Below are 27,626 nucleotides of genomic sequence, written 5' to 3' on the forward strand. Positions count from 1 at the left end.
GCCTGACTTTCATTTCTACTATCTCTTAGTGAATGGGTGAACTTCTCAAAATTGAGCTATATCTCCATGCTACTTAAAATCCTCAGTCTTCTCCCAAGCTAAGGAGGACTAACATACTGTTAGAAAGAAAATCTAACATTTCCAAAGGTGCCTAGGGCCATCTTAGGTCCAGCTACAAATGAACAGAAAACATTCAATCCTTTCTAAGGCTTGCTAGTTTAGTTATTCTTGCCCCATGACCCAATATATCCAAACCCTACTAAGCTAGCCCATTCTTACCATCTAGGAGTTTAGAGAATGCAAACTACTAGCAGCCGAGCTTCCCTGCAAAGTCATGCAGCTGATATGTCTTAATTAACAGGCTAGGGGTGGAAGAAACAGTGTGGTAATTTGAATATGCTTGGCCCATAGGCTCATAAAGGAGAGGCACAGCTACAGTGTACTTACATATAATAAATAAATAAATCTTTTTTTTTTTAAAAAAGGAGGTGTGGCCTTGTTGGAGGAGGTGTGATCTTGTTAGAAGAAGTGTGTCACTGTGGAGGCAGGCTTTGAGGTCTCACAGATGCTCAAGCCACACCTAGTGTCACAGTCTCCTTCTGCTGCCTGTGGATCCAGATGTAGAACTCTCAGCTCCTCCTCCAGCACCATGTCTGCCTGCATGCTGCCATGTTTCCCACCGTGATGATAATGGACTGAACCTCTGAACCTGTAAGCCAGCCCCAATGAAATGTTTGCCTTTGTAAGTGTTTCCTTGGCCGTGGTGTCCCTTCACAAATAAAAGCCTAATTAAGATAGATGTCTCAGGTATTTGTTTGCTTTTTAAGATTGTTTTATTCATTACATGTGAGTACACTGTAGCTGTCTTCAGACACTCCAGAAGAGGGAGTCAGATCTCATTACAGATGGTTGTGAGCCCACCATGCGGTTGCTGGGATTTGAACTCAGTACCTTTGGAAGATCAGTCAATGCTTGTAACCACTGAGTCATCTCTGAGCCATCTCTCCAGCCCCTACTTTGCATCTTTTTTTTATTCGATATATTTTTATTTACATTTCAAATGATTTCCCCTTTTCTAGCCCCCCACTCCCCGAAAGTCCCGTAAGCCCCCTTCTCTCCCCGTCCTCCCACCCACCCCTTCCCACGTCCCCGTTCTGGTTTTGCCGAATACTGCTTCACTGAGTCTTTCCAGACCTACTTTGCATCTTTAAGACAGATTCTCTCAGCCTGGTTTGGCGGTACACTCATTTAATCCCAGTACTCAGGAGGCAGAGGCAGGCAGATCTCTGTGAATTTTAGGCCAGTCTGATCTACAAATTGAGTTTCAGGACAGCCAAGGCTTCACATAGAGAAACTATGTCTCAAACAAACAAACAAGACAGGATCTCTCTATAGTCCTTACTGTTCCAGAACACACTATGTAGATCAGGATGACCTTGAACTCGCAGAGCTCGGCCTGCCTCTGCCTCCACCATGCCCAGCTTCAGTACTATTATGAAGCGAGGGCCATTGCTTCTCACAATAACTTCTAAGAGATCTTGAAGCTCATACAAGAGGCTCGACAGCATTCCACTTCCCCTACAGGAAATGTGGGCGGTGCTACTGTGCTCATTGTTAGGTGTAGCAGCCTGCAGCCACAGCAAACTGGGTCCCTGGAAGAGAAGCTGGGGATAGATGGGGAGGGCGAGGGGGGGAAGAACGGAGGCCAGGACAACCCAATTGCTAATCGAGGCCCCAAGTTTAATGGAGGTCTGACAATTTAAGAGTTTGGGCGAGTCCCTCCCCCCCAGACTCCCTTGTGTGTTCCGGGAAGTGGTCTGGCTGTTCATTGGGCATTGGCTCTACTCAGGCAGCTGGGCGGGTCACCTGCTTAATTCAGGAATTCATAGACCTGGAGGAACAATGAACTTCACCTTCACTCTGAGCACTCCACCCTAGGTGGAGCAGGATCCTGACTAGCACAAGAATCCCCACTCAACAAAGGCTGGGAGAGGAAGTTCACCTTCATCAAAGTTCCTACTATGTGGCATGACACCCCTATATGGATCTATACAGTTAGGTCCCTTGTGTTCCTTTGTCTTAAGATTCCCCAGAAAAAATGCTTCCCTTACCTGTGCAGGGTTGAAGACCCTCACAATTTCACCCTGAGATAATTATTTTTCTTAATGATCAAGATTCCTTATAAATTACTTTGTAATATTGTCTTAGTTAGAGTTTCTATTGCTACAGTCAAACACCATGCCCAAAAGCAAGTTGGTGAGGAAAGGGTTTATTTTACTTGTAGCATGTGGTCTACCATCCAGGAGTCAGGACAGGAACTCAAGGCAGGAGCTGATGCAGAGGCCATGGAGGAGTGCTGCTTACTGGCTTGCTCCCCATGGCTTGCTCAGCCTGGTATCTTATACCACCATCTAGGCCCACCTTCTCAGGGATGACAGAACCAAATGAGCTAAGCCCTCCCATATTAATCATCAACCAAGAAAAGGCCTCACAGACTTGCCTACCAGCTAATCATTTTTAAAATTTATTTTTTCCTTTTTCGCAGATAACCCTAGCTAGTTTCAAACTGATGTTAAAAACTAGTCAGCACAGAGAGATAGAGAAAAAGTCTTTCTTAAACCAGAGTAAACATCAAAACCCTGGAGTACCTTAACCAAAATAGAGTACGGACCTGATTAGAACAATTCCTAGGTAGCTTCTGTAAGAAGATTTAAACTCTTTTAGCGGCTATAAACTCTTTTTTGTTACTTTAATTATGCTCTGTCTTTGTCCCCTGCTTAATCAACATTCTGTGATTGGTTTCTTTTCTTTTCTTTTCTTTTCTTTTCTTTTCTTTTCCTTTCCTTTCCTTTCTTTCTTTCTTTCTTTCTTTCTTTCTTTTTTTCTTTCTTTCTTTTTGTTTTTTTTTGGGGGGGGGTTGTTTGTTTGTTAGTTTGTTGTTGTTTTTTCGAGACAGAGTTTCTCTGTGTAGCCCTGGCTGTCCTGGAACTCACACTGTAGATCAGGCTGGCCTTGAACTCAGAAATCCACCTGCCTCTGCCTCCCAAGTGCTGGGATTAAAGGCATGTGCCACCACCGCCCGGCGATTGGTTTCTTTCATAAGCAGAGCCTCTCCAGATATTGGGAGGAGTCAGGGAACAGTAGCTTTTTTGGGGATACTTGGGCTGATTGAAAGTCCTACCTAGTCTAAGGCCTGTTAGGTTTCCTGGATGTGGGTCAGTGGGGTTAGAAGGTAAGCTGCCTGTTCAATCCATTAATCTTTTTTCATTACCACGAAAACTGCCAGGATATTCCTGGTTTTATTTTAAAATGGGTCTTGCATATGTAATAGTCAAAGTTAGCGTATATAATAGACTATGTTGGAGTCAAGACGATGAATATTAAGGCCAGCATCCTAGGGGCATCTTTTCCTCAGTTCCTTTCTCTCTAGATTGCTGCAAGGTCACTTGGAAAGTCCAGGCTGACTCTGTGTAAAGTTTAAGTCACTCCTGCCCCCAGCTGGAGAACTCCGAACAATGAAACAACGAATTCGCTTTGACCTTGGTGAGTCTCACTATAGCATACCCCGAAAGCTTGTCCTGATCAAACTGCTACCATCTGGGGGCCATGCAGCCCGCTGGGAGGCTGGGAACGTGCAGAATCTTCTAGGTGCGGCTCAGCAGGTAAAGCTTAGTGCTTTTTACACAAGAGTGTCGAGGAGAAGCCTCAGGGTTGGCATCTGGCAGAGGGAGCAGAATTAAAAGTTCGGTAAAGCTTATAGTTCTGAAGTTTGTTGAGAGCCTGGCACGTAGCAGACTTTTAGTAGAACTGTCATATCTAGGCTCCGAAGTAGTCTTTTGTCTGCGATTGTTATCTGAGATTATTATGAGGTTTTTCCTTTGAAGGATTCTCAGAGCCTTTGCATAACTTGTATCCAGACATGCCAGGCAAACCAGGAAGTCTCATATGGCCAAGAACTGCTTTAGGTAATTGTTCTTTCAAGACAACCCCTAGATCAGATGAGAAATTTTAGTGTGCAGGAACTGACTTGCTAAAGGTGTCTTTTGTGTAACAATAAAGAGGCTCTGCAAAAAGGGTCTAAATTTCAGTCCCTGAGAGGCTGATCCCCCTGCCACTGGAAGCCTAAATTCATCCTGCACTTCCCTTTCTTTGACCAATCTTCTCTTGTAATCCAGAACACCAACTCTGGTACTTGTTGATTCTGTTTTCTGAGTGTTAGTATTCTGTCTAAGCTCCACCCCACAATTACCTGGCAACAGCCAGGTATGCCCCTCCCCATAGACCTGGCCCACTATAAAAGGGGCTGTTTGCCTCTCTCTCTCTCTCTCTCTCTCTCTCTCTCTCTCTCTCTCTCTCTCTCTCTCTCTCTCTCCCTCCCTCCCTCCCTCTCTCTCTCTCTCTCCCTCTCTCTCCCTCCCTCCCTCTCTCCCCCTCCCTCCCTCCCTCCCTCCCTCCCTTCCTCCCTCTCTCTCTCTCTCTCCCTCCCTCCCTCTCTCTCTCCCTCTCTCCCTCCCCCCCCCCCCTCTCTCTCTCTCTCTCTCTCTCTCCTCTCTGCCCCTCTTGGGCTCTCCTCCCCTCCCCCTCTCTCCACATGGTCATGGCCAGCCTCTACTTCTCTACTCTCTCTCTCTCTCTCTCTCTCTCTCTCTCTCCCCGCCTTTCTCTGCCTCCACTACCTCATTAACTACCATCCTCTGCCCTGAATAAACTCTATTCTATAACATGTGTGTGTTTGTCTGCTCTCTCAGGGGGAAAGAGTGCCTGGGCATGGGCCCGCCTAGGCACCCCCTTGCCCCCACACTGCCATGTACCGTTCTCTAAATCTCTCTCTCTTTTTATGAACCTATCACTGAGTCCGAGCAGTGGAAGGCCTGAGACCTTAAAGTGCAAAATGTCACCAGAGGCTCTTGGTCTGTTTTTGTCCAATAGCTGGAGAGGCTTGTCTTATAAAATGCACATCGGGGCTGGAGAGATGGCTGAGTGGTTAAGAGCATTGAATGCTCTTCCGAAGAGTTCAAATCCCAGCAACCACATGGTGGCTCACAACCATCTGTAATGGGGTCTGATGCCCTCTTCTGGTGTGTCTGAAGACAGCTACAGTGTACTTATAACAATAAATACATCTTTAAAAAAATGTACAACCAGGATGGCTTGGCCTTTCTGACTCTCAGTGTCAGATTATCATACTTGTCCATGGTTTCAGCTCAAAAGAGATCAGGTTCTCAGAAGCCTTTCATATTCATGGGCGTTTTATCCCTCCTAGATGATTACTTCACTGTTAGAGGCACCAACTCTAATAAAAAGGTTATCATATAGTGTACCTAGTTACATAGTTACCAGCAGGTCTTTCTCCTGCTCTTTCCTGTAAGTGTCCTGATACAACCTGCAAAGCTCTCATCTAGCCCTGCCATGGAACCTGTCCTGGGTATAACAGAGTTCTGAGGGTAAACCTCATTAGTTCATGGATGGTGCTAAACTCAGATGTGAGACTTTTCCTAATGGTTAGAATGATATGGATACTTTTCTAGGTCAGGTCAAATGCCACAGTGAGTCTTTTGAATTCTTTTTTTTTTTTTTCCAAGACAGGGTATAGTCTTGCTGGAACTCACTCTGTAGACCAGGCTGGCATTGAACTCAGAAATCTGCCTGCCTCGGCCTCCCAAATGCTCAGATTATAGGCATGTGCCACCACTGCCCACCGTCTTTTGAATTTTTTAATGAAGGAGGAAGAGAGCCTAGATAAATTAGCCTATTTGGATTGCCTTTGGGAAAGACCAGTGTCTTAGTTACTGTTCTGTTGCTGTGAAAAGACACCATAATCAAGGCAACTCTCATAAAACATTTAATCGGAGGCTTGCTTACAGTTTAGAGGGTTAGCCTATGGTCATCATGGCGGAAGCAGGCAGACATGGAGACATGGTACTGGACCAGTAGCTGGAGAGCTTTATATTGTGATCCACACATAGTAGACACACACACAGCATAGACATACACACACACACACACACACACACACACACACACACACACGCGTGTGTGTGTGTGTGTGTGTGTGTGTGTGTGTGTGAAGCCATTAGAGACCCTCACCTTGACTGACAGGGCAAAGGCCCTGAGAAAAGCAAACAAGAGCCTCTCCCATGGGCATTGGTTTAGCCATTGTTTCGAGATAACTGCAGTATGGTCCTGCCTGCATCAATACCGGCCGACTCCGGGTATCTTCATCAGATAACATCCTCATCTCCTGCCGTAAATGCCAGGAATACCTCTGCCCCTCTTTGTCCTTGCCTTGGGGTACGCCCCTCCTGAAAGCCTTAAAACCTGTGTACCCCAGAACATTAAACGAGGCTTTGACATAACCCAGACTGACTAGTCTTTCTTGGTGCTTGGCCTCCTTCTCTCTCTCCCCCTCTTTGACCCTCAGGTAGCACCCCTTCGGAACCCTGGAATAACTGACCCGCGGACGGGTTACAGTGGCGCCCGAACCAGGGACCCAAAGTACGGTCAACTACCGGACGACGGAGGAGAAATCCCGGGAAAAGGAATGAAGGACCCCACAGACCGCATAGCTCGTGTGTTGTCCGATTGTCATTGGGGAAAAAAAGAGGCTAAAGAGGCTTGATTCATAGGAGAAATCAAGCAATCATTCAGGGAGAGAGGAGTAAGAGTTAAGAAAAAAGATTTAATTAAGTTCTTTTGTTTTGTCATGAAAAATGCCCTTGGTTAATTTTAAGTAGACCTGATATTCACCCGCTAACTTGAGATAAGGTTGGTAAAGAAATTAATAAGATTTTGAAAATAGGTACAGGTGAACCAATGTCTGATACATTCGTTAGTTACTGGGGGCTCATTCAGAGTGCGAACAAGGACCCTGCTGAATATTGCCTCCGCCCTTTGTCTTGGGCAGCTTCTGTGACCTCGCTTTCCCCTAAAAAGAATTCCCCAAAACCTTCCTTGGTCGTTATAGACAGGTCTGAGTCCCCGCAATTCGCTCCTGTAACTTCTCTTTATCCTCAGCTCCTGAGGGACCCATCCCTTGCTGATATGCCATTAAGTTTAGAGAACCCCTGGGGAGAAAGCCAACTTGGAGGAGAAAAGCTGCAGAAAGCAAGTAGCCCTCTTAAAGGAGCTACGAGGGACAAATGGTCACTCTAACTTCAAGATTTATTTCAAAGTCAAATGCCTAGAAAAAGCCAGAGCCAAAACAAGCCCCTCCACAGGGCCTGCCACCCTATACCCGGCGATAGGCATGCAGCGCGGCTCCTCTCAGCCAGGTTCCTCAGACCTTTACTGGGTCCAGGCAATCACCAGAGACCGTCCTATACTTAGCCTTAAAATAAATGGTAAAAGCTTTGAGGGCATCTTAGACTCAGGTGCTGATTCTACTGTGATCTCGCAATGTGCTTGGCCCCCTGCTTGGCCTTTGCAAGCCTCTCTGACCCATCTGCAGGGGATTGGACAATCAAAAAATACTCTCCAGAGCTCACAGTTGCTGACTTGGGAGGACAGTGAGGGAAATACTGGCTCTACTCTTCATGGTCCCTGGTCTGCCTGTTAACCTCTGGGGAAGAGACATTCTCTCTCAAATGAAAGTCCTTATGTTTGGTCCCAATGAGGTTATTGCTCAACAAATGCTCTCCCAGGGCTATCTCCCTCTCTCTCCCAGGGACTAGGCAAAAATGGACAGGGGAGACCCATGCAGGTAGAAGTCAGAGACTGCTGCTGAGGTGGCCGGAGAAAAACTGCTCATGGGCAGCATGTAAGACCTGGACTCTCCTCCCACCCCTCTCCACAGGTGTGTGTGTTCGACTAGGCATCCTCCTTCCCCCTTGTTAAATTTTAAACAAGAGAAAAAGCAGGTTGCAGAAAAGCAGTTTTTCCATGTATAGGACACGGTATCAAAAAAAAAAAAATAATGGTTAGAAGCTATTTCAAAACTCTCCTAGAAAGGAGAAGAAAATGGGAGACGTCCTGTTTTCTCTCTGAAACCTTCTGGAGATCTCCTTAGTTCAGGTTAAGATATTTGGATCTTTTGGGGACATCAAGTTCCCTTGCTGTCTATTGTATGTCTTTGGTGCACCAAAACTTGTCTATATGTGTGTCAATTCATGTTGTCTATTGTTTTGTTTGGCTGAATGATTGGTTGTTTTTATGTTTTATGTAAAAAAAAAAAATGGTAAAAAGGCGTTATCTTGCTGGCAGTCCTGCCAATTGTGGTTTACACAGAGGAGGCTAATTTGAGGTGCCTCACATTCTAAGGTAGGAGTCAAAGACAGCTGGGAAAAAAAAAGCTGCTTCTTAAAGGGCCAGGTGCCGGACAAGTGGAAATGGTTAATTCTCCAAAAAAATTTCTATCATGATGCTGATTGGGTTCAAAGTGCTTTATTCCTCTGAAGTTACAGCTAGAAAAAAATATATATTTGGTTTAAATTTATGAGATTTGTATGATCGCTTCATTTTTATTTCTAATTAGTCTTAAAGGTATAAATGTTTTACATATCTTGACGATATAGTTATAAATTAATTGGTTATGATTTAAAAGGTATAATGTTATTAAAAAAAGGTTAGTTTAAAACTGGTGATTCAGTGTTGGGACCATCTTAACTAGCTACACATGGCATGATGCAACCCAGGAAATACAGGCCTCTAAGATGCTTTTAAATTGACATGGTATTTTGTGTAAATCTTGGCCTGGAGATTAGATTTATAAGAAATACGATTTAAAATAATGTCTCTTCAATAAGTTACAAAGTCATACATTCAAACACAAGATGATGGACAAACTTTACAATATAAAATGTGTTTACCATTAATTTTAAAGAGAAAAGATTATTTAAAACTGGGTTTTGCTTTCAACAAATTGTAGTTATGCTTTGATATTACAGGTTCCTTTTGTTATTTGACCTCCATACAGTAGGGTCTGATTACAGGCTACTCCTTGCAGGACCGGTGGGTGTAGGTCTGGCCTTAGAGATAACAAACTCAGATCACGAGATTTACATTTGAGTTAATACAAAGCTCAGAGCTGCCTCAAAGCTGCAGAGGCTTGAGAGATGCAGCTTTGTCTTGCAGGCCTCACTTAGAGAGTTTCTGGCCAAAAGAACATTTTTAACAGATCCATACAGATGTGGTTCAAAATGAAGTTCAAACTTAGATCTAAAATTTTGGCCTGCCTACTACATACAAAACTATTATAGATTTAAGATTTTCATTAGAAGGTTATTCCTCAAGAAATGGCTTGCTCTTAACATTGGGCTTTTAAAATTTTTAAGAAAATGATTTTCAAAAGGTGTTAAGGTAAATTTTTTGGCTAAGACACTGCTCTAAGTTTGTCATTTAAGCCTCTGATATTCTCAAGATAGATGCAAAACAAATACTGAGAGACACAGCTTGGAGAAAGCTACCATAAGTATTTGTCAACAGTTTATAATATATGTTCACTTCCATTCCTTAACAAAGAGAACATTAATATAAAATCTCTCCAAATAAGGTTTTGACATCCTCCAATAAATATTTGATATAATAATAAAATGTTACAAAATAAAATCATAAAAATATTTTTAAAAGCATGACTGTTTTAAGAGCATGATAAAATGTTTGTTCCTTATTTTAAACAACAATCAAATTGATTATTATTAATTGTTAATCTATTACATGACAAGCCTTTTTGACAAAATTAATAATTGTTATCTAAAAGATAAATTGTTAAAAAATTTGCCTCTATACATGTTTTTATATTGTTATAGATTTATACATACATCCTATAAAAATGCATCTACTATGGGAGTAAAGCTCATATAATTAGATCACATGTTTATTCTTTTGAGTGTCCCCTTGCTTCAGCACAGATAATTGAATTGGGTGCTGTAGCTGTTCTTTTAAAATGTTAAAAATCAAACTTTTGATTTTTATATTAATAATATACATATATAGCTCATGGCTTGCAATTGCTTAAAGTTGTTTCTTTTTAATGATACTAATTCTTAACTTTTACAATTATTTATACAAATACAATTCAAAAAATTAATCAAAAATATACATACGACTATTGACAGCTTTTCAAGCTTTCTAGTTATAACTGCTTTAACATAAGAAACAAATGATAAAATTAGTCATTACATATGTTATTTTTTAATACTAAATGTTCCAAATCAGATTAAGACAAATATTATAACTGATTATTATAATCAGTCATTTGAGATGTCTTATTAACAATTTGATATTAGTCATATTACTGAGATTCCTTATAATTCGCAAAGACAAGATATAAAACAGGCCCATAAAACTTTACAACAATATTTTTATAATAAAAGAGGGGAGAATCACATCTCTATATACCATAAAATTTTTAAATTTTAATGCTAGGGATCTCTCTGAGTGTAGAGAAGAGGCCATGTTTGTGTTTTTTCTACAGGATGCCGAAGGAACATGCTAGCTGCCAGAGTATGCTGAGACAAAGAACGATGCTGATTATAATCATGGCCATAGCCCTCAACACCTTTGGATGCTTCTTACTAATGCTGACACCACAGACAACTACGACAACTACGGACTCAACATCACTCTTTGCATGGCAATTTTATTTAGCTAAAGATTAAACAAATTATAAACAGATCAAGGGGAGATATTGGCTACTGCTGATTGCCCCCTTCAGGGTGTCAAAAGGCCATATATTTAAATTTTACAGATTTCAAGTGTAGACCAGATAGAATGTGGCCTGCCATTTACTTTCTTTAAGACATCCACAGTCGTTGCCTCCCTTGTTACCTTTCAACAGAATCAACAACAATACTATTTACTTAGTGCTGCCATTGATAAGGACCTGGCTGAACTCAGAGATGGTTTAGTTAATTTAAAAGACTCTGTCACCTCCTTATCAGAAGTAGTATTCAGAACTGGAGAGGTCTTGATTTACTCTTCCTGAAGGAGGGAGGACTCTGTAGCCTTAAGGGAAGAATGCTGTGTTTATGTAGACAAGGCAGGACTGGTAGATGACAGCCTGAGGAGAGTAAAAGAAAGTTTAGAGAAACGCAAAAGAGAACAACAGGAGTCTTGGTATAAAAATTGGTTCTCCACGTCCCTGTGGCTTTCCACCCTACTACCTTCTACCCTAGGACCCTTCATGGGGTTATTGTTGTTAATCTCCTTTGGTCCCTGGGCTTTTCAACGATTAACCTGCTTTGTTAAATCACAAATAGACTCCACCCTACCCAAGAATTATATCTCGGTACAGTATCATCGTTTGGACGCAGCAGAAGTGGTAGGACCCGGTAGACAAGAAGGCTCAGCAGAAACAACTGCTCGATTTCCATAAGCTCTGCCTGGCTCCCACCTACTCATCCCTGGGCTTATCTGAAGGTGAAGGTCAGTCACCTAGAGGTGAACAGGGGCTCTGAAGTTAGACTTAACAATCTCCTCCTTGGTTCTTTCTGCCCTCTAGGATGAAATTTGGGTGTTGGGGGTGGGGATGTGAGATTACTGAATGGGTTAAAGTGTCAACTGATTTGTGTGTCCTTCACCATGAGGGAAATTCCCTAGTTTCTGATGGTCGCTCAGTTCCCTCACTGCTTCTGCCAGGAAAGACATGGCATTTCCTGTGTTGCCGTTCTCCCCACTGTGTTGCTGTTCTCCTACAGGCTTCGTGTTAGCAATGGCTGTTTCGCAACTGGCAGGAAAACATCTGCCTTCCCTAAGTTCTCAGGCTGCAGCCAAGTGACTGGAATTTTCCTTCTTTAGCCAGCCAGGAGCATCCAGGCCTGGGCTGCAAGACTCCTCCCTCCCCAACTGACAGCCAACGAAACATTGGATTGCAGATCTCCCAACCCCCACCTGCAACAGATTAGTGTGTGTGTGTGTGTGTGTGTGTGTGTGTGTGTGTGTGTGCATGGGTTTCTTTAGAGGAGGCCCTCACAGTGAGGCTGAGTTTAGGGATGTACAAAGGGGTGTGAGAGCAGGAGCCTGGGGAGGCTGTAGATCTGGGGAAGTCCCAGTCTGCCTACCCTAAGCAGGAGGTGGAGACCTTGAGACAAGTTTTAGCCCTGAGACAAGTCTTGACCCCTGGAAGTTTATACAGAGGTACCTTAACAGTCAACTAGCCCTGAAGTAATTTGATCCTCAAGGCTTAAGTACCGCCCACTTCAGTATTCAGCCAATTCCCCACTGTAAGGCCCTCTGGAGACTAATCCACCAACAGGAAAAGGAAACAGCTAGAGAAAGGGCGGGCTTACAGAACCTGGGTAGCAGCAGCCATCCTCCAGACGGTGTGTTTGTTTCAGAGTCAATACCATGAGCCACAATTCTCAAGCCTTCTTGTCCACCAATGCCGGACTTCCTCCAAGCTATGAGACAATCAAAGAGGAGTACGGGGTGACTGAGCTGGGGGAACCCAACAACTCAGCTGTTGTGAGGACCACAGTGATCAACATGCCCAGAGAGGTCTCCGTGCCGGACCATGTGGTCTGGTCCCTGTTCAATACCCTCTTCTTCAACGCCTGCTGCCTGGGCTTCATTGCTTATGCCTACTCTGTGAAGGTGAGTGTGCTAGAGGGGGCGTGATGGTGTAAGAAGGTGTGTGTGAGCCTGAAGCTCCATCTACCCAGATGGCACCGAGGTGTGAGTGTGGGGTCCTTTGTATAAGAGAGTAAGAGTGTGTGCACCCTTCCTGTGGGTGTGTGTGTTTGTGTTTGTATTCTCGTGCGCGCGCATTTGCGCGCCCAGCTGTCTGTCTCTGGTGTTGGAGACTTTCTGATAGTCACAGGATGAAGCTGCCGGGGGACTCTGGGGTCAGACTCTCCCCACCCCATTTCTGAAATGTCCCTTTATCCTTTAGACCGGGGCCCTAATCTGTGTGGAAAGTGGCATATGCAGCCAATGCAGGGGCTTACTGTATAGTTCGAGTTTGTGTGTGTGTGTGTGTGTGTGTGTGTGTGTGTGAGAGAGGGAGAGAGGGGGGGAGGGTTTCCAGAGAGAGAGAGAGAGAGAGAGAGAGAGAGAGAGAAGGGGAGGGTTTCCAGAGACAGAGAGAGAGAGAGAGAGAGAGAGAGAGAGAGAGAGAGAGAGAAGAGAGAGAGGGTTTCCAGGCCTGAGGGTATGGCAGTGGGCAGGGAAGGGAAATGGGGCCAGAGCACCTGGCTCTCACAGCACCAGCTCCAGGGCCCCTTACCATCTGATCTCCTTCAGTCCAGGGACAGGAAGATGGTGGGCGATGTGATTGGAGCCCAGGCCTACGCCTCCACTGCCAAGTGCCTGAACATCAGCTCCCTGATCTTCAGCGTCCTCATGGTCATTATCTGCATCATTATCTTCTCCACCACCTCCGTGGTAGTCTTTCAATCGTTTTCACAAAGAATGCCACATTCTGGATTCTAGCTGCCCTGCGTACTGCGGTCCACATCTGCACCCCCCACCCCTAGGCTGAGGCCTTGACCCTTTACCCTAAGCGTATGCAACTGTTACCTTCGCACATCTGTCCACAGTGGATTGAATAAAGTACACATGGCGGCAACTCTGACTGTGTCTCACTGTTCTCTGGCTCTGCACCAAGAGCTCATCCTGCATCCTTTTTGTCTGAGGCGAGCGAGAGTCCTTGTCAGGCTTCTGGTCTCCTGATACAGGCAGCAGCCAACCTGTGGGTTTTTGGCTGAGTATTGTCTACCACTGACGCCATGCTCCCAGGGTGCCCAGGAAGGGTGCAGAACTTTGAGCAAAGGAGGCTTTGGTCTAGGAGTGAAGGACACCCAGAGTCCTTTACTTTGAGGAAAAAGAGATCCCTAGCCAAGATAAGATGTGTCCTCATTTTGTGGTGGCCTCTTGGATAGGACTTCGGCTCCTGGGCTGGCCTGTACACAGAAGTTAGGTGCTGTGAAGTTTGCTGCCTCGCTGTTTCCTTCTCCCCACCCCCACAGCTCTCAGACTTCTGTAGGGACCTGGAGTGGGTGGGGATTCCAGAATGCCTCTGTCAGTCTCCTAGCAGTAAGGGGGACCAAATGACAGTGAGTTCTGCTGGGCTCACAGCTTGAAGGTTCCACCCCACCTGAAGGTGAGGCTGTCTGCCTTGGCATACTACTAACATGCAGTGGCACCCCAGGAGTTCCTTCTAAAGGGTACTTCTTTTCTGCTTACCCAAGCCTGGCACCAAAAAATCAGACTGGGCTTCCAATATCTGCAGGACCTGGGTCCTGTGCAATACTTCCTTGCTTCCATAACCACCACGATGATTTAAATGCATCCAAAATTCCAGGAGCAGCACCGCAAGCCCTAGCGGAGAGGTGCGAGTGAGAAGACCCTGTGCGGCGGTTTTCTTTTTTTTAAGAATGGTTTTTAACAGGAAGTAAGAGCAGCTGCCGCTGCTGTCATGGAATGGGTCAGCTCCCTGCTGTGACATGCCAGTCTGGGGAATTCCTTTAATCTTTTAGAAATCTCAACGTGACTTTGACATAAGAGAATTTCCCAAGACAGTAGGTAGAAGTTGGAGGTTATTCAAAATAGTGCCCGTGGTAAAATATAAAGCACACGCAGGAGTAGGAGTGTGGGCTTCTGAAGGGTCACTGCGAAGTGTTTTAGGGGTGACTGTCTGCAGGATTTGGGGGAGCTTTTGGAATGTCATTGCTAACAGGGTTCTAAGAAACTATCCTCTCCTCTCTCCGCCTTCCATAACTGAGGCTGTCCAGTGGCTCTGCAGGGGCTCTGGATGGGGACCACACTGATGGAGGAAGTCAGGAGCTGCTCGGGCTTTACAGGGAGTCTCTGGTGAAATCTCTGGAAAACGGCAGGTTTATAGTTCGGAAAGGAGAGGGCCTTCAGAAAATGTTAATTATGATGGAATTCTTGACTCCAAGTTGGGGAAAGTTTCCGGGATGATGAATGCTTTTCCTTCCCGTGGATAGATGGCAAAAGGGGACCAGGGACGTTGGGCGGTAGATCAGCAGGAAGACTTAGGACAGGTTGTGAGTTCAGACTGAGGGTTCCTGTCCACAGGAAGGAACTAAACAGAACATGACCTCAAGACCGTCCTGAATCCGCATGAACCTCATCTGCTTAGTTCATAGACATTAGGGAAAACGAACTATACCCAATGCCCTGGGTACCCAAAGGGCTAGGAACTTTCTTGGGCCCAGAGCAGTTCCTCCACCATGAGGAAGAGAAACTACTCAGGTTCAGGGATTTGGTTCTGAGATTTCGGGGTCTGTCCTATCTATCACTAGGAGGTCACAAGTCTGATATTTGGCTTCTGCAGTGGACCTAGAGCTGAGGACATTGCCCTGCCAACCTACTACTGGATGTCTATACACCCAGCCCCATAGGACAGTGGGCAATGCTCAGTGGACAGAAAGCATTGTGGAAGGTGATCTTCGAAGTCATATCAAAGGCCAGCAAATGGGCATGGACCTGGATGTCATTGACTGCTTCTGAAGGTGCCAGGGCCCATCGACTCTCAGGGCCAGCCCTGTTCTCATTTCCCAAGAGGCAGACAAGGTGCTCTAGAGCCTAGAAATTTATGCAGTGTATTCTTAAAGTAGGCTTCAGTGCTCTAGGAACTCTCACTGTGGTTCCTTTTGCCCCAAAGCAGGAGGCCAGAAAATGGGTCCTTCTCCCCTCAGTCAAGGAGGGTGAGGATGGGTCCTGACCCCCCTTAGATAGCAGGGGTGAGGGGGGGCCCTGGACCAGGGGCGGGGGCAACAGTAGAAGTATCATACCACACTTAGAGCCAGATGTATTTTATGACGTCCCACTGGACAGATGTGTAAGTGTAATATCTGTGATGTAGTAAGGGTCTAGGTGTCAGGGTGTGGTGCAGCTATGCAGCATGTATTGCTGGTGATTGAAGACTGGGGCACTCTCAGAGATGCATGGCTGAGACCTCAGGGTTTCTAGGTTCTTGACACTGTCAGGAACCAGAGGAACACTGGGAAAAAGTTTTACTTTGGGTAGAGAGATGTACTCAGAGGCTGGGAGCATGCTTCTGGATAGTTTCACCACTGGGTTTTGGAGAATTCATTCTCTCCCCTACCCCTTCTCTTTTAAGGCGGCGGTCTGGTCTAGAACTCTGTAGGCCAGGCTGGCCAGGAACTCACAGATCCACCTGCTCTGCCTCTGGGTGCTGGGATTAAAGGTGTGCACCACTGTTCCTGGCCTATGGCTAAACTTTTATTGGGGAATGAATTGATTAGTCACCAGTTAAGGTGGGGTCAAAAGAGGGAAATCCCTGGGATGTCAGGGTTTTTTCCTCCAATACAGTCCCCTCCCTCTTTTGTCCCCATGCATAGTGGGAGCGAGAGATTTTATAATTCTGATGATATCAAGATATTGTTATAGTGAAGCAAGGGACAGGTGGAGCTCATTGCTCAGTTTGGGATGGTGTCATATGTCCCAGGGGACTCCGGGTTGAGTTCATGTCAGCTCCGCCACTGCAGCTTGCTTCTTGTGTTCCTTGTACCTTCTCTAGCTCACTCATGAGGAAGACAGGGCAGGACAGAAGGCAGACCTGTCTTCTGGAACGAGGGCTGTGAGGGCTGGGCAGATGGCTCAGCAGTTGGGAGCACATCCTGCTCTTACGGAGGACCCAGGTTGATCCTAGCATCCACATCAGGGGGCTCACCTGTAACTGCAGCTCTAGAAAGTCAACACTACTGGCCTCTGTGGACACTCTCGCTCACATGTGCATACATACCCCCTCTCAGATATATAATTAGAAATAATAAAAGTATTTTTAAAAAGAGGTCTCTGAGATTAATAGAAACAGTACCTACACGGATGGTGAAGTCCAAGACGCTGAGGTACAGGCACTTGGCAGGGCGGGCATAGGCCTGGGCTCCAAACATTACCCATCATTCTCCCGTGCCCAGACTGAAGGAGACTAAATGACAAGGGACCTTGGAGAAAGTCATCTGGGAGCCAGATGCTCCCTGTCATTTCCCTGCCCACTGCAGCCTCTTTACATCAGGTCAGAGACCCTCTCTCCATTTCCACAGACTCATCCTGAGGGCCCTGCGCCGCTTGCGTGTTGAGTGATCCGAGCAGCTGAGAGCAATGGTGGTGTGAAGGAGGATTTAGTTCTAACTAAGGATTTGAGCTGGGAAGACTGTGAGGCCCCCTTTACTGAGGGGGCTCTTGGAGTGTGAGCCTGGAGTCAGACTTCCTGCTAGACATGCATTGAGTTCTTGGCACACACAAGTTATCTGAACCCTCAAGGAAACTATTCCACTCACGTTTTTTAGGATTGGGAAGAGCAGGACTAACAGCTAAGGAGATTGAAAAGGATCTACCTGCCCAGGAGCTGGCGAGAATGCCTACCCCAGGGAGTGGGGAGGAACCTGTACAGTGTGCAGTGGGAAGGGGCAGTCTCCTTTATTATTCCTTTCTGCTGGCTGTCCTCTTTGCCTTCCTCTCTAGCAGGTACGCATTTGCTGTCCATTTGTGGTGTCAGCAGGCGCCAGGATCAAAGCCTGAATTCTGAGCTCTGGAGAGCTCTGGAATACCCAGCTCTGGCCTTGAGGAGAGAGCTCTGGCTGTTCCCTGAAACTGACACAGCCCGATGTTTACTCAGCCCTAGGGTCCGCCATGGAACTGTTTGCAGCCAGCGTCCTTGGGGTAGCCTTTTGTGAAGTCAAGACAGCAGGGGGGACTCTGGTGGGTGGTCTACAGCCACTGCCCATGTGGCGCAGTGGCCTTTGATGGGGTCTTTTGGGAGGGGTGGGGGATGCTGGGGTACAAGGGCGGGCCACTCTATTTGGCAGGCTGAGGCTGTAATTTGTGATATATATAGCGGGTGGAGCTGGTCAGCCAGGGAGGGTAGTGCGGGGCTATAAGCAGGCCTGGTGCTTAGAGAACACAAGTCCCAGCTAGGAAGACACGGCGCTGGAACCCATGGACACTTCATATCCCCGTGAGGACCCCCGGGCCCCATCATCCCGGAAGGCTGATGCTGCAGCCCACACGGCCCTCTCCATGGGAACACCGGGCCCTACACCACGAGACCATATGCTCTGGTCTGTTTTCAGTACGCTGTACCTGAATCTGTGCTGCCTTGGATTCCTGGCGCTGGTCCACTCTGTCAAGGTTGGCTTCAAGGCTTGTGGGAAGGGAGAATGAGTGTGGGGTGGGAGGTGATGTGGATGGGGGTGGGGGCGGTGATCAAAAGAAAAGTATATGAGGGTGTCTGTTGGCATAGACACAGTACCTCACCAAGTTTGGGGACCATTAAGGGGTGTATGCACTGTTCACAGAAAGGGAAGGCCTGGCTATATAGTCTCCCTCAAAAGGCCAAGTCCTTAAAGGTTGCCCATAGAGGAATTCCCACTGTAGCTCCTGAGTAGCACCGAGTTGTTGGTTTCCTGTAGGATTCCTCTCCCACAGGAGGCTCTCAGAGGGTACTGCTGACCCAGAATGGCCACTGAATCTCTATCTGCAGCCTTTATTTAGGCTGAGACTATCTGGTTCAGGATCCTGCCAAGAGCCAAACCGTGCCATGTTGGAGACTGTGGAGGAACTGAGCCCAGCCCAGGGGAATGGCTCCTCAAGCCAGAGCCCTCCGTCAAGATTTAGAGTTCAGCCTGTGCCCTACAGTTGCTCTGGGTGGGCCCCTAGACACCATGAACATGTTAACATCTTGGTTCTGGTGTTGCCCTGCAGGCCCGAGACCAGAAGATAGCTGGGGACCTGGAGGCTGCAAGGCAGTATGGCTCCAAGGCCAAGTGCTACAACATCCTGGCTGCAATGTGGACGCTGGTGCCCCCACTGTTGCTCCTGGGACTGGTGGTGACTGGTGCCTTGCACCTGTCCCGGCTAGCCAAAGACTCTGCGGCTTTCTTCAGCACCAAGTTTGATGATGAGGACTATAACTGAGAGTTCTGAGCCTGTCCTGAACCAAGGACAACCATGCCAGGTCAGCTGTGCCCAACACCAGCTCCTGGAGATATAGCCTGCTATAGCATCTCGATCCCTGCCCAACCTTGACCTTAGCGGTCACCCTCTTGTCCACGATGTGTATTTGATGCTGACCCACTCAGATCCCTCAGAGTTAACCTCTAACTTAGAGGGTCCTCAGTGCCTGGCTTTGCCCCCTTTCCCCACTTACCAGGCTGAGCCTCCATTCACGATTAAAAGCGGCAGATTCCAGAAATGTGTGGGCTCCTCCTTTCCTGGTGGTAGTTGTGTGTAGGGAGCCCCAGCACCAAATTATCTGGCTAATCCACAGTCATCTTATTCTGTTAGCTCCGCTGCCCGACTACTACTGCTTTTGCCTAGCGGCCTGTGGCTTCTGGGGTGGAGGAGCCTAAGTATTTTAGGATGAAGTTCTGGAACTCAGGCCTTTGATTCCTGCTGCCCTGTGGTTTGATGGGCTGTGTCCCAGAACATGTGAGGGCGTACCCTGACTGCTCAAATGCCACAGTGGTGTTCTTCCTTCCTGGGTCAGTAAGGACTGTGGGGAAGGTAGACGGGGTCCATTTCCTATGCGGGACTGGATCCTGGACTCAGAGGACAGCAACGCCATCCACACAGACACCGACAGGCTGCTTCCCTCATTTCCTCTCACTCACACATGGTCGGAGGCAGACGGGCAGTGACACTGAGTGAATGTTCTCCCATCACTTCTCCTCTCTGTGTGCCACATGCCCCTGGCTTCCAGGGAGGTCTCTGCCTAGCTGCCCGACATGGAGACTCTAGGCAGTTCTGCATCCTGTTCCATGTCTGCAGCCAACAGCTGACCTTGAGGAGCTCCAAGCTCCTGACAGTTCCAAGCCAACCCTAGGAGATAAGGCCTTTTGCTGAGCTCTGTGTGTTTGGGGCTGGGGAGGAAGCAAGCGCGGGTCACTAGTCCTGTTATGAACCAGACAGTGTGCTGACCATGAGCCCCTGGTCTAGTTCCTGAGAAGCTCAACTCCTGCTGACTACAGGGACTTGTGTGTTCCTGAGTAGATGTCCCTAAACATGGGCTATTTTGCCAGCCAACATATATAATGAGGGACTGCCTGGTTTGTGCCCCAGCACTAAGAACAGAGAGTGTGTGGTCAAATCAGTGAGGCGGAAGCAGCAGCTTCCCCTACCTCAGGCTGCTAGGTTAGATCAGATCAGCTGTGCCTGCCTACAAGCTCCATCACCCTCCACAGCTCCAGAAGCTCACCATACTACACGCACAGAAGGGAGAACACACACCCAGGTACTGGGCTACTTCCACCCAGCAACCTGCCAATGCTCATGTCCAGGCCTGTCTTTGAGGCAACAGATGAGCATCCACTTCTGCCAGGGTAGCTCCTGGCCCACCACAAAGAAGGTGGAGGGCGACACACAGGCCCCATGCTGCCCCTAAGCTTTGAAATCACATCAGCAGTCAGCCCCCCAGTGCAAAGGGACAGGAATCCACCACACACTCTGATTTCAGCCTTGGCCAGCACTGACTTTAATTAGCCACGTTTTACCAGGACCACGGGCCTACGCAATAGATGTTGTTCTGGAGAAACGCTACGAACAAAGTGAAGACTGCGCAGCTTCTCAGCACTGGTGGCCTGGAGCCCTGTCCATTGGACTCCACTTCCTCTGGTCGCCAGTCTGATTCATCTACCCTGTCCCGTGATAACACTGCCTTCCTTCTCACAGGCTGCAGGGTGAAGGACAGTTCTCACCCTAGCCCAGTACGCTAGATACCATCTGACGTCAAAAGGAATCAAAGACTAGGAAGTTCAAAGCCACAAACCCTTGAGCACTTGGCTAGTCCTACCTGGTGTCAACTGTCTGCCACGGGAAGCTCTTGTTTAGTGTGGCTAGGCCCCTGACTCCATGACTCACTTCTCGGCAGAGCTGCTGGCCACTTCCCACCCAGCCTGGTGACCAGAGTACTCCAGAGACCAGAAGTGTGAACAGGAAGTTAAGGCCTAGAGAGACAGGGAGATGGGGAGCTAAGGGGTAGGGTGCTGGGGTCAGCCTAAAGCAAAGGATATATGAGGCGCTAGATAGCCCAGGACTGGAGAGGGTGAGGAGAGGAAGGAGGGAGGGGGAGGGGCAGAAGGAACACCCTGTAACCTTACTGGTTCAGGGCAGAATCCAGACTGAGAGATGGTGGGGTTGGGGGTGCAGAGGAGGGCAAAAGACTGTCCCAGAGGTACTGAAAGGGACTTCTTCTTCTTCTTCTTCTTCTTCTTCTTCTTCTTCTTCTTCTTCTTCTTCTTCTTCTTCTTCTTCTTCTTCTTCTTCTTCTTCTTCTCCTCCTCCTCCTCCTCCTCCTCCTCCTCCTCCTCCTCCTCCTCCTCCCTCCTCCTCCTCCTCCTCCTCTTCTTCTTCTCACTCTGTAGACCAAGCTTGCCCCAAACTCAGAAATCCACCTGCCTCTGCTTCCCAAGTGCTGGGATTAAAGGCATGCGCCACCATCGCCCGGCTCTGAAAGGGACTTCTAATGTCAAAACTCCCATCAAGAAACACTGAAGAATTTCTGGGCAGCTATGGGGATGACCTTTGTATTCGGCCAGCCGAGTGGGGAAAGGAGACCTTCTGTCCTGCAAGAGAGAGGGTTAATCCTTAAGGGCATGGACCAAGACACCTGGGTCACATGCCCAAAGGCTTTTCCCTACCTGGTGTCAGGGGAAGCCGGGTCATTGATGGCCACAGCTCAGCTTCTAGCAGGGGTGCCCAGGGCTCTGCATGGGCTGTGGCCTCAAGTGTCACTGAGTCCTTGGAAAAGGTGAAGTTGAGCTTGTTCCCCAGGAAGGAGATCCCAGAGACAGATACTCTGGAGACCAGGTCTGGACACAGGGGGTCAAAGGTCACACCTGCCGCAGTGATCCTGCAGGGAGAGCCGTGTGAAGAGGGTTGGGACAAGTGGGAATCCACAGCTGGTTGCTGCACTCACCTGAATCCTGTGCACCCGAAGAGTGCCGCCTGCAGGAAGCCCCCCATGCCTGTCAAGAAGTTCACTGCACCAGACCCATCTGCATTCTCTGTCCACACCTGCAGGCAGCAAGCGTGGCTGTCACCTGAGGATATTATCCTAGGGTGAAGCAGGACCCTTACCCCGCTGAGACTTCCACAGTGGGAGAAGATGGAAGCAGTGGGTGGTGGTAGGAGCTAGGCTGACCTTGAAGGGCTCAGTGACATTGGCAAAACTCCTGCTCAGGTGGACCTGAGCCCTCGAGGGGTCCTTCAGTTCCATCCAGCCCACAGCGAACATGCTCTGAGGTCAGAATTTAAACAGGAAGCAGTTAGATCCACCATGTGGGAAAGCATGTGAGGACCGTGGGGCAAGATTACCCCCCAGGCTGCTCACCCAGGTCATAGCAGGGCCCTGGGGGGATGTCACGGCCTCATAAGTCTCCAAGTTTTTCCTTCGGATGTCAGGTCTCAGGGGAAAGGGGACTGGATATCCCAGGAGCACAACATCGGCCTGTTTCACTTCTTCTCCTGATTTGGGGGAAGGGGTAGCAGGCTAGGAATTGGTTATTGGTCAAAGAGATGAGAGTGTGCCAGGGTGAGTGTGGGATTTTGACCAAGCAGAGGGCCACTCACCACGCTCATAGCCATCAAACTCAGGGTGGAAGTTCTGCTCAGAATCAAATGGTATCTTGATGTTATCAGCCACCTCCAGCCACTGTTTGGGGACAGGCAAACCCAAGTCCTTGGCCAAAGCAGCAGCGAAGTGCAGGCTGGAGAGAGGACAAGCCACAATTACCTGACTTCTGCCTGGGCCCTGTCTGCCGTGCTTCGGCCAAGGGTAGGTGAAGGCGCCAGTATTATGTCTGACCTGTTCTGGACCAGGACATTGGTGTACACCGAGTTGTTGACTCCTGAGTGATACTCATCAGGGGGCATGACTCCTGGTCACACAGGGCCACATGAGAGTTAGTGTAGGGGCTCAGGACACGTCCTTCCATGATAAGCCCAGGGTGAGCTGGCCACCACGCCCCCTGGTCCGCCCTCACCTTTCAGGTGGTACATCTTGTCCTGGGAGCTCCATTCTACGCGGCTGCACCAAAACTCAGCCACGGAACTGACCACATCCCAGCCGCCAGCCTCTTGGAAGAGCTGCAGGTCCTGGAGCGTGAGAACAGGACATAAGACCCGGCACAGAAGAGGGCCAGGCGCCTGGCTTCCCAAGTCCCTCTTCACACAGCTTCCTAGGGTCCTGGGGTGGGGTGGGGCCTCAGGAAGTCTGTGGTACCTCACCTGGGTGTAATAGTAGTACAGCTGAAAGGCCAAGGCCACAGCCCCGTTGATGTGGATCTCCTGGGTCCCATAAATATCCTCAGGGCAGACCTCTAGGCCAGTGCTTGCACTCTCCCAAGCAAACTTGGCTCCCTGTGAGGAAAGAAGACAGGATGGTCAGGTCTTGATCTGGGGAGGGGGCGGGGCAGTCCAGCCCTACCACAGGGGCAATCCTTCGTGGAGGAAAGGAAAGAGGAGGTATGGGGCTCTCGTGGCCACTGAATGGCACTGGGGAGACCTTGGGGCAGGGGCTTGTGGAGTGGTACCCAGTTCCCATTCATTACCTGGTAGCCCAGGTGCTGGGCATTCTTCAGGGCTCCTCCCAGTGTACGGACTCGGTAGTCTAGGATGGCCCTGGCAGCTTCCGGGTGGAACATCAAAATATTTGGGAACATCCAGAGGTCCTGAGAGACGAACCGTTTGGGGGTAAACAGGAGTAGCCCTGGCTGTCCTCGAACTCAGAAATCTGCCTGCCTCTCCCTCCTAAGTGCTGGGACTAAAGGCGTGCGCCACCACAGCCCTGCCCTCGTCTACTTTTATGTACTGCCCACATTCTAGCCTGCTCAGGCTTCCGACCAACACACAGCCAAGCAGGCAGCTGGGGGCTTCCTCTGTCCCTCCCCGAGTCTCTCCCTGAGTCCCTCATTTCATGCTCACCCACACACACCTGGGGCCTCCCCAGCTTGCCCACTCTTTCCAGCCTAGACAGCCCAGAGTTCTGGTCCTCAGTCCAGGCAGTATCAGGAGAGGCTCATGGGCACTAGTTTGCAGCAGGCCTCTAGGGAGAGTTCTCTAGCTGCCTGACCTCAGCTTTCTTTGGCTTCATCTGTCGAATGGGCCACCGCAGACTTTACAGTGTGCCAGATGTGGGAGTGGCCTTGGCCTTCCCTCTCACAACTCCCTCACACAGTGGCCACTGTTCTCCATATGCTACAGCCTACAGCAAGGCCTTCTCCAGCCCTTGCTCGCCTGCACCCGCTGCTCCTGGCAGTCACAGACCTTCCCAGCCTGTATCTCTCCTTGCATCTCCTCTACAGTCTCTATGGCTCTCTAGTCCTTTAGTAAGCTCCAGGCTTGCACCCGGCTCACTCTGAGGCTCTGGTGGTCTTAGCCGGCTGTGAGGCTCCTTCTCTGCCTTCTAATGTTGCACACCCTCGGCCTTTGTGCCTTCTGTTGCTCTAACCTGGACCACTCTTTTCTACCACATTCCCCCACACCGTCCTTCTGAGAGACCATCTCTTCCAGGAAGCCCTCCTATCTAGAGCTCCCATGTTTGGTCTTGATCTCAGGTAGTGCAAAGGCGATGCCCGAAATCTTTGCATGCTGCTCCCCCTGTGTAACCAGTGCAGGATAGGATGTACCTGATCCCAGAAGATATGGCCCCAGTAGCATTCCTCTCGACTCCCATTGGAGAGGCCTCCGGGGCTAAGCCCATGGCTGATGGATCCTTGAGTGCCAGGCTGGGGAAGCTCACTGAACAGGTAGTAGAGAGAGCCACGAAGGGCCTGGCGCAGGGCCAGGGGCCCAGCCACATCCAGGCCACAACCTTTCCAGAGCCGGCCCCAGGAGTCTGCATGGATTGTATACAGAAGGCCCCTGGTCTGCAGCTGTTGGGCCTCAGCAAAGCAGTCCCGGACTTCAGCCTGACTGGAACCCACAACAGTCAGAAACTCCCAGGTCCTGTGCTTCTCCTCTTCCCCAAGGGTCAAGGCTGGCGGAGCCGGCATCCATAGCATATGCACTTCCTGCTGTGGCTCTCCAGGCTGCTCAGGGGTGAGTGTGTGGCCGTGCAGGTACCTGCAAGGGGGATAGCTCAGTCTTAAGAAAGGTCTCCCCCTTAAAAGCTGGGTGGTGGTGGTACATGCCTGTAATCCTAGCACTCTGGGAGGCAGAGGCAGGTAGATTTCTGAGTTTGAGGCCAGCCTGGTCTACAGAGTAAGTTCCAGGACAGCCAGGGCTATACAGAGAAACCCTGTCTCAAAAAAAACCCTAAAAAAACAAAAAAAACAAACAAACAAAGAAAGAAAGAAAGAAAGAAAGAAAGAAAAGAAAGAAAGAAAGAAAGAAAGAAAGAAGGAAAGAAAGGTCTCCCCCACTACACCCACTGCATAGATTTACCCAGTGTATTCCTTACCGGAGTCCCTGGAAGTCAGGCCCCACGCGCAGGTCCAGGTCTGGGCTTTCTGGGGAGAAGTCTGTCTGTAGCAGCACTGTGATGGGTTCATTCCCTGTGGTCAAGCGTTCAATGGACACGCTGAAGGCTAGTACATGGGCTAACACACGGTGAGCATAGATGCATTGGGAAGCCCGGAAGCTGGGGCCTTCCAGGGTGCGGAGGAAGGAACCTGGGAAGGGTTGAGGGAAAGTCAGACTGTCAATACCACAGAGCACCACAACCTTCCTGGGCTGGGAGCGGGGTCCTTCAGACCTCAGGCTGCCTCTCTGCAGCCCACTGGGTGTAGTGGGCCCACCCAGATGAAGAGAAAGCCAGTCCGACCACAGGGCCTCATCTTGGGAGGCGGCTTCTTCATGCCTTTTTTTTTCTTTCTTAAATTAAAGGCCATTTGTTTACTTATTTTTGAGATGTGTCTTAGTGCGTACTGGAGGCTGAGCTGAATTCTCCGTCTTCCGGCCCCAGCCTTCCCAGTACCAGAGCCAAGGTTACAGGCCTGAGCCATATACTGGCGTCTGTGGTCCCTTTTCCTTGCTTCATGGGCAAGTGAGGAGTCCCTCTCACCCAGAGCAATAGCTTGGCACGGATTGGTGGCAGCTAACCTGTGTTGGTGTCCAGGGTAAAGGTCTCTGTCAGCCGCTCTGTTCCTGCAGGGGCTTCCAGCTGGACATTGAGGGGGCTGGGCAGAACTGCCCGGTGAGTGTCGCCCCCAGCTCCATTGTACACACCGTTATGTGGATGGTGTCACGATATACACGTGTACCTAGGTATGAGTTCGTTACAGTGGCCCAGAGCCTGGGGTCACTGGGCAGGCAGTGAGCACTGAATATGGTCGGGTCATCTTCAGAGCTGGCCATGGACCGCTGTCTCCGTCGGGGTGGCCTGGAGAAGACGGTTAGCAGTGACTAGCTGAACTTCCCTCTGCAGGCTGACAGAAAACCCTTAAACTTGGCCAGTCCCCACAGACCAGACGGTGAGGGGAGTGAGGGGTTAGCTGGGTAGCTAGCTACCCTAAGGGTTGTGCCAAGAACATTCTTAAATCAAGAAGACTGCCAGGAACTCAACTGTAAACGTAAACAAGTTCCCTCAGCACCGGCGGCGGACTTCCCTCTTGGGAGGTCCTGTGCCATCTCAGAGAGTCCTGCGCTGGCCCTAAATCCTCAGGGAGGTTGAGGCTGGACGGTGGAGGGAGAGGAGCCCGGAGAGTTGGAGAGGGACAGCAAGGAGAGGTGTTGGGATTGGGGAGGAGGAACCAGATTGGGTGGATGACGGGGTGGGTGGGTGGTGGCCAGGGACCTTAACTGGGAAGGAGCAGGACTTGCTCGGAAAATGAAAGAGGAAGCCTGTGTGTGGGGCGGGGTGGGGGGTGGGGGTGGGGGTGGGGTGGGGGGGAGCGAGTGGCGGGTGGCGGAGAGGAGGGTCCTGGGTTACCAGGATGAGAGACTAGGGAATAAAGAGGCGAACAAGAGTTTCAGAGTACTTGGTGAAAGAGGGTGAGGACGGGTTGGGGAAGAGGTTTTCAGGCTGTTATTGTAACTCACCGCTGCCCTCTCCAGACAGTGCGGGGCGGGTGTAAGTAGGCTCCGTGGGTGAGAGCTGCCCCTGGCGGGAGGAAGAAGCAGCAGCGGGTCCTGCCGCGTGGCAGGTGGGCGGGGCTGAGTCTAGGCGGAACCTGAGAATTGTCAAGGTCCCTGGGGAAGAAGCCATGCTACAGGAATAGGGGTAGTTGAGATGTATGCAAGAGTGGGATAGACCTGAGGTCACATTCTACAGTTACGTTTAGTGACTAGAAAGGACACTGGCCATGTAAGGACCAGAACACGTGTAAGAAAAGCTACCTCATACAAACACGAGAGAAGTGGGTGCTATGAAAAGGCCCTACAGTCGATTACTTTTTAGACTTAAAGGTCTCCTAGCTCATGGGGACCTTTCCTATTTAGGGAAATGATTTAATTTTTATGTTTTAACTCATTTTTGAGTGGTTGGCCTGGAACTTGCTATGCAAACCAAGCTGGCCTCAAACTCACAGAGATCCAACCTATTTCTGCCTCCTCAGTGTTAGGGTTAAAGATGTGCATAGTACACCGAACAGTATTTACTTATTTTGATTTAATTAAAATATGATTAAATCATTTCCTCCCGCTCCCCCATGTATGCCCCGCCCACATTCACAGGACCTCTTTTTTTGTTGTTGTTTTGTTTTGTTTTTTGAGACAGGGTTTCTCTGTGTAGGCCTGGCTGTCCTGGAACTCACTCTGTAGACCAG

The 27,626-nt window shown here is 49.0% G+C and overlaps 3 protein-coding genes across 3 annotated transcripts; 2 read left to right on the forward strand and 1 right to left on the reverse strand.

Moving 5' to 3' along the window:
• The first annotated feature begins 12,174 nt into the window (after nt 1-12,174).
• LOC127694444 (interferon-induced transmembrane protein 2) lies at nt 12,175-13,507 on the forward strand. Its single transcript, XM_052195967.1, has 2 exons — nt 12,175-12,528; nt 13,177-13,507. Exons 1-2 carry the CDS (start codon nt 12,283-12,285, stop codon nt 13,363-13,365), a joined length of 435 nt encoding a protein of 144 aa, XP_052051927.1. The 5' UTR covers nt 12,175-12,282; the 3' UTR covers nt 13,366-13,507.
• Nucleotides 13,508-17,762: 4,255 nt separating this feature from the next.
• Nucleotides 17,763-19,175, forward strand: Ifitm5 (interferon induced transmembrane protein 5). Its single transcript, XM_052173766.1, has 2 exons — nt 17,763-18,054; nt 18,628-19,175. The coding sequence occupies exons 1-2, from the start codon at nt 17,863-17,865 to the stop codon at nt 18,838-18,840; spliced, it is 405 nt and encodes a 134-aa protein (XP_052029726.1). The 5' UTR covers nt 17,763-17,862; the 3' UTR covers nt 18,841-19,175.
• Nucleotides 19,176-21,250: 2,075 nt separating this feature from the next.
• Nucleotides 21,251-26,982, reverse strand: Pgghg (protein-glucosylgalactosylhydroxylysine glucosidase). The gene is given in 15 exon segments (XM_052195973.1): nt 21,251-21,485; nt 21,561-21,772; nt 21,839-21,936; nt 22,064-22,159; nt 22,253-22,386; nt 22,492-22,628; nt 22,727-22,799; nt 22,905-23,016; nt 23,149-23,280; nt 23,472-23,591; nt 24,549-24,984; nt 25,322-25,532; nt 25,963-26,094; nt 26,097-26,242; nt 26,902-26,982. Coding segments are annotated over 14 exon segments (2,070 nt in total). The 5' UTR covers nt 26,218-26,242; nt 26,902-26,982; the 3' UTR covers nt 21,251-21,429.
• Between the last annotated feature and the right edge of the window lie 644 nt (nt 26,983-27,626).

This window comes from Apodemus sylvaticus, chromosome 1, assembly GCF_947179515.1.
Source record: "Apodemus sylvaticus chromosome 1, mApoSyl1.1, whole genome shotgun sequence".
NCBI lineage: Eukaryota > Metazoa > Chordata > Mammalia > Rodentia > Muridae > Apodemus > Apodemus sylvaticus.